The sequence below is a fragment of the Heliconius melpomene genome, chromosome 18 (genome assembly GCF_056956725.1).
Source record: "Heliconius melpomene rosina isolate 202511_hmr_F chromosome 18, ASM5695672v1, whole genome shotgun sequence".
NCBI classification, from domain to species: domain Eukaryota; kingdom Metazoa; phylum Arthropoda; class Insecta; order Lepidoptera; family Nymphalidae; genus Heliconius; species Heliconius melpomene.
The window spans coordinates 9,781,108-9,794,039 of record NC_140406.1 but is presented as its reverse complement, the minus strand read 5'-3'; the positions used below and the strand labels follow the sequence as shown (position 1 = coordinate 9,794,039).

Genomic DNA, 12,932 nt, shown 5'->3' with positions numbered 1-12,932 from the left:
TAATTATAAAAATTAACCATAACTTCTGATTAATTGTAATTGACAGATCAATAATAATAATAAATTCTGTCATACGGACAGTCCGTATCCTTTTTCTTAATATAGTTATTAACATACGAGTATATTATAAATACATATAAATAAAAATAAAAGCTTCTCGCGGTATTTGGTTTACGAGGTACCCCGCAAATAGTAGGCAGAGGGAACTTGGGATCTTATTGGGGTCCTATTTCATTTTCCCCAGTGGGAATCGAACCCACAACCGTCGCGGCTACAGCCGTACGCTTAAAATCCTACGCCACGACAGCGTTTCAAGACAAACTTACTTTACGTCAATGAGACAGATTATAATTCAATAAAAGAAAATTGCATATGCAATTAAAAATTCTTACTTAACTTTAATAAAGATTTTTTACTAGCCATCTTCTTCCGAGCTTTTATAAGCGGTATTAATTCCAAAGCGTCGTGAAATATGACATCATAAAAAGCTCATCGAGCTTCGCAGACAGAATAACAAAAGTTAAAGTACTAAAGTGCTAGCGTTTATATACAGGGTGTCCCAGGAGCCAACGATAAAACGAAACCAGGTGATAGACCAAGTCGTGACAGTTATGAGAAAAATATAAAAAAAAATCTTTGTCATGTATTTTTCATATTATATTGATTTTAAAAAATATCACAAAAACCGACACCCTGTGATGGTTTTTCACGTCCCTGGACTACAAATATTACTCTTTCTTCATTTTTTTTTCTGTAATGTAATCATGATTAACCCTTCTGTGAATTACAGTTTAAGATTTAAACATACCTGCATCAGTTTTCAATAAAATGTGGTGTTTTTGCCAAACATTAAATTCAAAATATTTACTACACCCAACTTTAACCGACTGTACTATAAAAAAAATGTACTACACTGTTTTTGCAAGTAACTTTAAAAGTTGGCGCATTTAATCTGGATTCCGAAATGGTACGACACTTGCTGGATTACTTCTTTTTTGAAGAGAGAAAAATCGAAATACACGATAATCGGGATGACGTTCAGCTTTTTGGTATCTTTTCCGATACATTCTAGCTGCAGCATTTGCGTTACATAACCATTCTCCATGAATGAAATGCATATTGGCAACGTGTCAAAGACCGAGTATATGGCCTGCGAGAGCCCGGAGTCGAGCACTGTTCTTATAAGTCCTGGGCCAGCCCCTAAGTCGGATAAGCGTTGCCTGGGCTAAGTGTTTAGTTTAGGGAGGTGACTGGTGTGGTCTGTGATCGCAGGATACCGTCCAAACTCTTATCCGTCTTATAGAGATCGTGATCGATGCCTTCAGACTCGTGCATGACGGATCCAAGGTACCTGAACTTTTCCAACTTAGGGGATGACCCAGGACTTATAAGGACAGTGCTCGAGTCCGGGGTCTCGCAGGCGATATACTCGGTCTTTGACACATTGCCAATATGCATTTCATTCATGGAGAATGGTTATGTAACGCAAATGCTGCAGCTAGAATGTATCGGAAAAGATACCAAAAAGCTGAACGTCATCCCGATTATCGTGTATTTCGATTTTTCTCTCTTCAAAAAAGAAGTAATCCAGCAAGTGTCGTACCATTTCGGAATCCAGATTAAATGCGCCAACTTTTAAAGTTACTTGCAAAAACAGTGTAGTACATTTTTTTTATAGTACAGTCGGTTAAAGTTGGGTGTAGTAAATATTTTGAATTTAATGTTTGGCAAAAACACCACATTTTATTGAAAACTGATGCAGGTATGTTTAAATCTTAAACTGTAATTCACAGAAGGGTTAATCATGATTACATTACAGAAAAAAAAATGAAGAAAGAGTAATATTTGTAGTCCAGGGACGTGAAAAACCATCACAGGGTGTCGGTTTTTGTGATATTTTTTAAAATCAATATAATATGAAAAATACATGACAAAGATTTTTTTTTATATTTTTCTCATAACTGTCACGACTTGGTCTATCACCTGGTTTCGTTTTATCGTTGGCTCCTGGGACACCCTGTATATGTAGCTTTTGTCTTTCACCTCGTGTGAAGGAGATATTTATGAAAAATATGCTGAGTTACTAACTTAATGCATGAGATGAATGTAGTTTGTGTGTAGGTAGTGTGAGTTCGATTCCCATTCAAGGGAATTAATTATTTTTATTTCCTCGCTCTGATAACAAGATAAAGCGCGGCGTTAAGTCTAACCACTTAACGAAAAGTCTCAAAAATTAGGCGGAAAATGAGGAACGGAGTGTCTTAACGGTAAGTTCCCTCTGCTTACTGAACTATGTGCTGGATATAAAAAAAATAACAAAATGTGTTGAAGTTAGTCGTATCCCAGGGGCACAAGCCTGCGACTATAAATGCGACAGGTTGTGGTGATGGCGACGCGATTCTATGGTAGCGAGGCAAAGCGTGGCGTTTACTTCCGCCGCTCAACATGCAATGCTTCCAAAACTCGGCAGAAAGTGGGGAACGGAAATGTACGACAATCAGTATCTTAACTCTAGGTTTCCAGGTTCCCTCTGCCTATCCTGCTATTTGTGGGATACAGTGTGAAGCTAAAAATATCTGATAAGCAAAAACCAACGCAAATGGAAATATAAATAAATAAAAATTGTTAAAAATTAAACATTTCCCCGAGTGGGCACCAAACTTATTATGGTGGAGTTAGAACTTAGCATTATTTTGTGCCTAATGTGAGTACTTCCGAAACTTATTAAGATAACAGAATATATTTCGCTTCTCTAAAATGTGAAGTTTATACTGCACTGAGTATATGAAAGATTAATGCTCGACTGTATTATACCATAAAATTTTGTTTATTATACTTAAACTAATATATTCATGACTGGTTTTAAAATAAAGCTTAGCCAAAATTATTATTTAAATGAAAATTATTTAAATGCTACCGACTACTATATTGTCGCGGAACTTAAAGCTGAGGAAAATGAGAATAATTAATTTCTCCGAGTGGGAATCGAATCCACAACGCTATCCCTCTAACTTAATAATATAATATTTCGGGAAATACAAACGTGTGTAAAATCTATTTCCAGATACATCTTCACAGATCCTCTCATTCAATACAATTTACATAGAGACAAGTTATTGTATCTCAAACAATGTAATGGCTATATCTGTAACATGTTTGCGAAACTACCAATCATCGTAACAAGTCTATATTTGTATAGCTTTTGTTATTGTTAATTGTATGTTTGTTTGTATGCTTCATGGGTTTATACAGTAAATATATTTCAGGTTTAATTGCTATTTTCATAATAGTAAACTAAGGGATATTTTTAGACAAAGATATAGTTTGATTTTTTTTTTAATTTTTTATGCTTATAATTTATATGAAACGTAATCTATATATATAAAATCGAAAGGTCGCTCACTCATCACGAAATCTCAGAAACTATATGCGCTGGGAATCTCAAATTTTGCATAGGAGTTACTTATAGGACGTAGGTACTCATGGAGACAGAAATTAATAATAACGTAGTTCAAGCAGGCGAAGCCGCGGGCGGGCCGCTAGTATTTTTATAAAGTTAATATGTAATAGGATGTACTTTAATACATATATATTATTTACTGACGACTGACTAAATAATTGAAAGCAAGTACATTAATTTGTTTTTTTAAAGGATTTTAGTAAAATCTCGTATTAAATCTCTAACCACACATACAGTTCTACAACTGTCGAATATGCGTCAGTGACTTAACTCTACGTAAATACTTGTGCAAAGTAATTACAAAATTTCCAATCATACGACCTTATGGTTAATATAAACAATATTAAAATTTCATCGTTTCGGGAATCAACCGAACCTGAAATACAGGGAACCGATAAAACAAATAAAGGCCAAAAATTGTGACTACGATATATGGGAGAGGAGTTTTATATGGCAATAAACATTTGAGAGCATGAATGTAAATAAAAATATTGTAAGCGTGTAAATGGTTTTTGGATTACCTATTTTCTATACAATTCGATCTAAAATTGTTTTGTTTTTGTTTTGTTTATTTGTACTGTAAGCTTTGTGAAATGTAACGTTTGCATTTTGTATATTTAGTAATTACATGGTGTTTTATGAGTATTGATAAAAATTTAATATTAATTCAAGACCGTCTTTGCGCAGTGGGACAATGCCTTTTTTTTATCTAACCTAGTGCTAAAGCTCTCCTTTCCGTACGCCTTTCTTATTTTTCCATATTTTGCATGTTGAGTTGCGAAACTCAACGCTGCGTTTTATCTTGTTACCAATGGACAAAAACACACGACAAGTCGCATTTATAGTCAGAGACTTTGTGTCGATGCGGCACGTCAGCCTCTATTAAAATATTTTTACATATCTATAATTTATAATTGGTTCGTATGTAAAATTCTAAAGGATGTGTCTGGATGAATTTGAATTAGTTTCCAGATAAGTTATATAAAACTACCACGATAGAAACTTTTATAGAAAATATACAAATAAAATATGTCCACAGCTCGAGAGCAAGAAACGCGGGTTTAAATTCTTAAATAACTATCATATTTATAACTACTATACCTTAATGAAAGCCACAGCCAGGTCCTGCGGGCCGGCGGCGGCCGCCGGGCGCAGTGTCAGCGCGTAATCCCCCGCCTGTCCAAACAGCTCGCACCGCAGCGTCATGGTGCGCCGGCCTGGGAAACCGTGCATCTGGTGGGGTGCATGGACTTGTTAGTTTATTAGTAAAATTTATATATAGATATACGTTTCACCTGACATAGAGAAGAGTAGGCAGAGAATCCTAGTGATAAGACACTCCGTTCTCCATTTCCCGAATAATTTTCGTTATATCGAGGGGCACGAGCGTGTTACTGTAAATGCCATGATTTTGTATTTGATTTCCCCTCGGAGGAATGAAACATTTTAATTATTTCTTCACTCTGGTAAGAGGGAAAGCGCGGCGTTGAGTTCCACAATTCAACATACAATGTCTTACAAAGTGCTATAACACCGAGAATTTGGGTACTCGTGACTGAGTAGTAGTGTGCGGGAAAAAGCACGAAGCTGTATTTTCATAGCAGCAATTTTAAACATATTAAACAAAACTTATAAATAAACGTTATTTTAATATTACAATTTTGTATTGTACATTTAAACTTGTAAATGTTAAATCGTATAAATATTTGTTAGATTTAAGTGATTCCCATGAGTGAGCCTTTAGCATTAAAATTGGTGGAGAACCCCCCTGTGTGCAATGACTCAAAGAAAATTGCTTTTTGTACGCTTTATATCCTGTATTTGTTTGAATTATGAGTGAATGTACTCGTATTATGTAACGTAACACGTTATTATGATGACAGCCTTAAAAATTATCATTTTTGTTTCAGGTGTCGTAGGCTTTTTCAAGTTTCTTATTTGTATAAATAATAAATATATTATTTTTTGGCTTATATAGTTTTGTTTTTATTTGCATGCTTTTTCCCGCATAGTAGGCAAAGAAATTTAGTTAAGCACACTATCGAATTTTCGAGACATTTTTGAGTGGCAGAAATTAACGCCGCACATTGTCTACCACTGTGGCGAAATAAAAATACTCTAAATGTTAGCATTGCCTCGAGTGGAGTTAAGATCCACAACGTTAGCACTGCGCCACTACGGCCTCAATGAGACACTCTTACTATATCTTGTATTTTAAACTACAATAGATTACTTTGTAAAATAGATATTTGTAATTTATCATCGGCTCGAGCAAATATGACATCATTTATCACATCAGACCTTTACCTTGGAAAACGTAGACTGTAGTCATTAATTTTGATTTATTACAAAGCATAGATTGTGAGTCAAATTAAATTTCCAAATATTTGATTTAATTTATCAAAATTTTATGAAACTATTAATGCTTTATACATTTAAGCTAACTTAATCAATACATAAAACATAAATGGAATATAGTACGGAAAATGTTATGTGTAGTGTAGTTTCATATATTTTCTATGCAAATTAGTGTCTCTCTCCATTCCCTAACCTGCCTCCATACAAAATTACATTTTTTAAGTCCCGTAGTTTTGTCTGTGCGTGTGTTGTCTGTCTATTTAGTTTATTTCTTTTTTCAGCTTTACGCTGTATTCTGCACGTAGCCGGACAGACAGATTGAGTTTGGAAAACTTATGTTGACTCTCAGTTCCCATAAAGACAATTCCGTCCTCCACTTTCCGCCGAGTTCAGAGCGCATTATTCATGGGCGAAACTCAACGCCGCAGTTTGTCTCGCTACCAGAGGGAGGAAATCAAAATATTAAATATCTAATTTTCTCGAGGAAAAATTGTACCCACAACCCGTCACGTTTACAGTCGCACACCTGTTGCCCCTGCACCACGACTGGCATCTTTCTAGAGTTATAGATTATACTCCAATAACATACCTGCTCTGAGTATAAAACGTGAGCATGTGAACTACTGTTCTTTCCATCGCACAAGACAGCACCACCACTAGAATGTCCACAGTATAACAGTTCCAACCAAAAGTCAGCACTGGTCTCCACGGGTGTGCACACCACCTTCGGGAACTCCAAAATAGCAGTAACCTGCCTTTCCGGATACGTCTGTATCTGTTCCGGAGTCACGTCCAAGTTGGCCGTAGGCCACATCACATCAAATTTCCACGATTTGACCATACTATCACCTGTTTCCATGAAACCATTATCACTTATATCTCTTTTCACCTTATTGGTTGTATTTTCGTATTCCATAAAATTTTCTTTATCAGCCACGATTTCTATGTAATAAACACCGCCTCTAGAAAAGTAACCGCAGGGTAGGGTCATGCGGTTTTCGGCATCTAGTGCCAAGGGCATTGTGGCAAGTAGTGACCGGCCTTCGTCGTCTTCTCGCGCGAGGCGTACCCGCAAGGCACCAGTAGTCACTCCGCGTACGTAGATATGTACGTCGCCGCCGAGAGCAACGAGGCTGGTGGGTATCTCGAGCCATACTTGGTTGAGGTCTACACGCTCTTCGTTTGCGTATGGATTTACGAATGTAGCACTGCCTGTAAAAAGTAATAAATGATTATTTAATTTTTCTTCAATATATAAACATAATCTTAGGAACCATTTTAAACATAACTTGTTTTAAACTAACTTTAACTGGATATTTTTTTTTGAAAAACCTGACGTTTCAGCACTTTACAGCAGTCCGTAGAAAAGAGTTTTGCTTAAAATGTGTAAAAATTGCTAAAATCATGGATCTTTTTATCACATTCATTATTTAGATGTATTAATTACACAATTCTTAGTTATTGGTAGCCAACGTGCTTAATTTACACAGTTTATATTATAGTTTTACTTATCAAAATTCATTTGAAATGAAATTTCCTGTCAAACTTTATTCAAATCGCCAAGCGAAAATGATTAATTATACACTTTGAAACAACCTGTACCTTAGAATAAAAGTCAAGTTTCCACACTACCGGGTAAATTGTGAACGTCCATAAATATTAATAATAAACTTCGTTATAATTTGTAGGTAGGTAGAATAAGTAAGAACAAATCCAATGAATGGGAACCCTAAAAACTTGTGAATCAGTTATCGTCGTTAATGGAGTGTAAAACAGTTCGGATGGAGATAAATCGTTTTTGAAAAAGAAAAAGTTGGTATTCGCAAGGAAATGGGTAAAATTATTTTTTAACAATTATTAGGCGTGGGAGTTCCATAATTTTTCTTGACCTTTACGTTAAAAGTTTTACTAATACTTATTTCGTTTCTTAAAACTCTCGCTTATTTAAAAAAAAAACGAATTTATCACTTCAATATTTTAATTAACTTGAAAAATTTATCTTTGATATTATGCATGCCCTATATTTTTTAATATTTATTTCATACATAAGCTTACAAAGTAAATAAAACATTCTCTTACATAAACCACCATTAAAAAGATAGAATAATAAGGCGTAAGTGTATTTGCACTTTCAGGCGATGCTCAAATAATATGTTAAGAAATTATGACTTTCTGGTTAAATGCAGTAGTTATCTTGCTCTGAACTTCAAATTTCAAGGTAATGATAGTCAATTTTTTTGTCAAATCATCAAAGTCATTTAACTTTTAAATAAGTATCATAAACAAATTATGTGTATTTTTTTTTAATTTACATCGGATTCCGTATATAGCAGGGTATGCCTAGAGAACCTAATCTCAAGTGCACTCCGTTCCAAAGTATCCACTCAATTTTGAAGACATTGTGCGTAGAGTAGCGGAACTCAACTCTGCGCTTTATCTACCGAAGTGCGAAAATGAAAATAATCCATTTCCATATTGCGTCATTATATACTATGCACATCAAATTCATTAGTCTAGTCCATCCCACGTTCAAACTGTTGCTTAGTGATGAATGATAGTGATGAATGACCCCTAAGCTGCCGTTACATTCGTATGAGTTGATAATAAATGGAGGTGTGACCAAAATAGAACGTAACTGGATGAAAAGTAATCTCTTTATAATATTGTATAATGGCGAATATTTTTATTGAAGGGTTTTGGACCTCGGTTTTTGAAACTCCTTTGCCTTTATGATTCTTTTTGGTTGAACGCGCTAATCTCAGGACCTACTGGCTCATACTGGCTCTATCATCCAATACACAAATACACTATATCACAATATAACGTTATTCGTCCATTGGTCCTGCGATCAGAGTTATTTCGGACTTTCGGATTATCGGATTATCATAATCGACGAAAATTATGAAATTTGGAATGGGAACGCAGTGAGCAGGATCCCTCTGCCTTCCCTACTATATGGGTGATACAGTGTGAAACTGAAATAAGTATATTTAATTTTATTAAATATAGTATGTAATGTTTTAAATTTACCGCGGTTACAGTCAAATACTACCAATTCTCCACGACGACTTGACTGAGTGAACAAAATTTTTAAATCGATGAAAACAGGAAACATGGAAACATGTTTCACTAACATTAAAAAATGTGGACAAAACGTTAAGAAAAAATACTCTATTTAAAAGCAATAAGATGAAACCGTCTTAATTTTATATCCAGTTTCTAAGACCCCTATCGCTTCAAGCACCTTTTGAAGTAACGTACAAATCCAAATACATTGATAGAAGGAAAGGGATCAAGTTATATTAGAAGTGTTTTCGTTTCGCTTTAATAAATTAAGATGTTTGGCATAAAGCTGAGATGAATGAGGTGTTTTATGTGAGAAATAAATTCAAGGTTTATACAAATTGCTTATTTTCATTTATAATGGTTTTAATGTTATCTGTGGCTTTCACGTTGTCAGCATCATGCATGTATCCTGCACATAGCAGGGTAGACTAAGGGAACCTAGTGTTAAGACACTCCGTTCCCCACTTTCCGCCGAACTCTGGAAGCATTGCGTGTTGAGTGGCGGAACTCTACGCCGTGTTTTGCCCCGACACCAGAATCTTTCGCTTTTGCAAGTTTGATCTCGTATTTCATAAGTCATTTAGTCATTTTCTAACTTACTTTACTTTTCATTTCATTATTTAAATAAATTTCCTCTGAATGTTATAAGAATATTGTTGCTTTTCAAGTCTTCGTCGTTCTTTTCAGTCAAAAAAACAATTTAATTATATTAAAATAAAATTGTGAATTTTAAAAACGTTTATAAGTCTAGACTAAAATAACTCTAGGCAAAAATCAAGATCTGCAAAAATAAGGTAAGCCATCGAAGGGTCAATTCCAGGCCGCGGGCTAAAGACATTAGGCATGATTTATATGTCTAAAACACGCCCTCTCAGATTTTGTGTTACGATTTCATTTTCTACTTTATAGTATAATTTATATGGCCTTTGTTTTCCTTTCAAATTGTACGGCGAATGTTGTCTATTTTTGTTTATAGGAAAATAATATTACTATTTGTTTTATTTTAGCTTCGCTCTATCCCGCATAAAGGAGGATGAGTGCATCCGTGTGATGAGCAGAGTGAATCCGGGAACCTAGTGTTCAGATATTCTGTTCTCCGTTAAGAAACTTCCGTTTCCCGCTTTCCGCGAATTCATTTCCACGCTCTCGTAACCAGGCAAAGCGCGGCGTTCATTTCCACCACTTAATACTCGATAATTGGGCAGGATGTAGTGTCTTACCATTAGGTTCCCTCTGCCTGAGGTTGAAGATATGGGAGAAGACGTTGGAGAATTCAGAATTTCTTTCATTAATTAAAGAAATAATTTGACTAGGGCAACATTAGAATTGATGATTTTCTTAGGAGAAATGCAAAAACGGGCGAATTGGGTTACCCCATAAACTGCGCCACGAGAAAGATTTATAGTTATTTTTTAATAAAATATATCGTTTGTTTTTCAACTGAAAAATGACTTTTTTCCTTAATCTATGACAAATAATGTTAAAAAAAAACGACTACTGAGAACGGACCTCTTTTCATACAATAACGTTGCCATATATAGAGCATAATTAACCTGTAAATGACAGATGAATATAATGTTATAACTACGAATTGTTCTCGCGAAGGTCCAAATTACGGCTGCTTCAATTATTTCCATATAAAAAACTAGGTCTTTCATAAAAATGATAAATGAACTTTAAATTACAGTTTAATTACGTTTCAACAATATGAGGTTGAACGTATTATGGACCATTTAGTTTTAAGCTCATACTGCAAATAATGGTTTTTCGAAAGTTTCCTCTTGACAAAGTTAAAGAGAAGTTTGTGAAATAATGTAGCTATTGTATGTGAATATTTATACTATACTAGTGGACCCGGACGCGGCTACGCCTGCTTGAACTATAAGAATATTTATTAAATATAATATAATAAATTTATTTTTATAAGGATGAATATCAAAATATAAGTTCATTTTGGGTGACGTTTTCTTAAAACAGCAAAGAAACTTTGCAAACCGGTGCTTAGCAACGACGGTTGTTATTAACATGGCAGAATAAATTGCATGTCAAATTAGAAAGTATTTTAATTTATTAGTACATATGTGTAATGTAATATTATATAGCCTATAGCACTTCTGAAGAATGCAGCTTTCATACAAAACAAAAACAAAGTAAATCGATCCAGTAGATCCAGAGATCTTAGCGTTCAAACAAACAAACAAACAAACAAACTCTTCCGCTTTATTTTATTAGTATAGATTTATAAAAATGAACATATTATAGTAAAATTTTGTATTATGTGCAGGACATTATTAACCAATAAACAATATCTTTTAGCTTAACTTAACTTTGGCCAAAACTGATAATTTTAACACATTCATTTACCTACCATTGATGCTGTCGTGGGGGCACAAGCGTGTGACTATAAACGCTACTGTTGTGGGTTCGATTTCCATACAGGCAAAGCGCGGTGTTGAGTTACGCTGAGTTACGTTGAGTGAATTCTCATTTATTTCTGTTTAATAATAAAATACATATTTAATATATGTATATATAATAACATAATCTATATATATAAAAGGACTTGTCCTCACTGACTGAGGTAAGACGCACGCACAGCCGTAACCGCTGTGCGTAGAAACGTGAAATTTGGACAAAAGTCTACTTTCGTTATCTGGACATCCACTAAGAAGGGATTTTGAAAAATTTTAACCCTAAAGGGGTGAAATAGGGGTTCAAAGTTTGTATGGAAAAAAAATTAAATCGGCACCGATTTTTATAAAACTTGAAATTTAGATTTTTAAAAGTATTTAATTGAACACGTGTTTCATCGTTTTCCAGAATTCTCCCCCTAAAGGTGCAAATAAGGGGTTGAAAGTTTGTATAGAATTTTTTTTAAATCGGCACCAATTTTTATAAAATTTAAAATTCAGACTCTTAAAAGTATTTAATTGAACACATGTTTCATGGTTTTCTAGAATTCTTCCCCTAAGGGTGCAAATAAGGGGTTGAAAGTTTGTATGGAAAAATCTTTAAAACGCCACCGATTATTATAAAATTTTTAATTTAGACTCTTAAAAATATTTAATTGAACATGTGTTTCATGGTTTTCTAAAATTCACCCCCTAAGGGTGCAAATGAGGGGTTGAAAGTTTGTATGGAAAAATCTTTAAATCGCCACCGATTTTTATAAAATTTGAAATTTAGACTCTTAAAAATATTTCATTGAACACATGTTTCGTGGTTTTTTGGAATTCACCCCTAAATACGCAAGCGAAGCTGCGCGCGTCCGCTAGTAATAATATACCTGCGATGATAAAAAGCCGCAACAGCGCGGCAAAGAGCGCGCGGCGCATGCTGCGTCACCGCGCCATCAAGCCCTCACTTAGTAGACGCTCTGGAACAAACAAATAAGTGTTATAAGTGTTTTATCTGAAATATTTTATCTAAAAATAAATTTTATTTTATATTATGAAAATCTACGGAATAAATAGTTGAAATTTTATAAATAAACATTAATTTTACAAATCCAGTTAAGTTTCCACTTAAAACGGGTTGAAGTGTCAAAACCATTGAAACTTTTAAGAGGCAGTTTTCAAATCTTTAATATCTGAACCAAAAATACCAACAGACAAGTCGCAACAACTAAATAATATATAATAATAATATGTAGAGCATAATATACACAAGCCTACCTAAGCTTGAACTGGTGCTAGCAAGCTTGAGCTATATGTAACACCTGTCACGTGCCCACGTTATTTGCCTGCGGTACACCTACATACGTACATGTGTGTCCACATAATTGTCAGTTAGTAGAACACGTTTGGAGAAAGAATGGTACAGTTATTTACTAAATGAACATAAATGTGTATAAAATATATATAATATATTATACGAATCGTAGGTTCTAATTTCGCTTGCGTGGACTTTGAAATAAAAAATCTTGTTGTTTCTCGTTTCCGTACGAATTTCGGGAAACCCTCTTTTAATGCTTCCTTACGTCCGAAATAGAACGTGACTCGGTAACGGCAGTTTATAGTTAGAGTTAGCCAGATTTTGTAAACTCAAG

General features: G+C 34.5%; 1 protein-coding gene and 1 long non-coding RNA gene across 5 annotated transcripts in view; one reads left to right on the top strand and one right to left on the bottom strand.

Moving 5' to 3' along the window:
* Positions 1-12,932, bottom strand: part of gogo (thrombospondin-1 like protein golden goal) — a 150,928-nt gene that overhangs the window by 17,705 nt on the left and 120,291 nt on the right. For all 3 annotated transcript variants that reach the window (XM_085202471.1, XM_085202473.1, XM_085202472.1), the window contains 3 exons: positions 12,171-12,260; positions 6,408-7,030; positions 4,562-4,693 (listed from right to left, as the gene is read on the bottom strand). In XM_085202471.1, coding sequence (XP_085058597.1) covers positions 4,562-4,693; positions 6,408-7,030; positions 12,171-12,219 — 804 coding nt within the window. In that variant the 5' untranslated portion in view covers positions 12,220-12,260. The remainder of the gene's footprint in view (positions 1-4,561; positions 4,694-6,407; positions 7,031-12,170; positions 12,261-12,932) is intronic.
* Positions 1-12,932, top strand: part of LOC146529495 (uncharacterized) — a 169,798-nt gene that overhangs the window by 139,487 nt on the left and 17,379 nt on the right. The window lies entirely within an intron of this gene.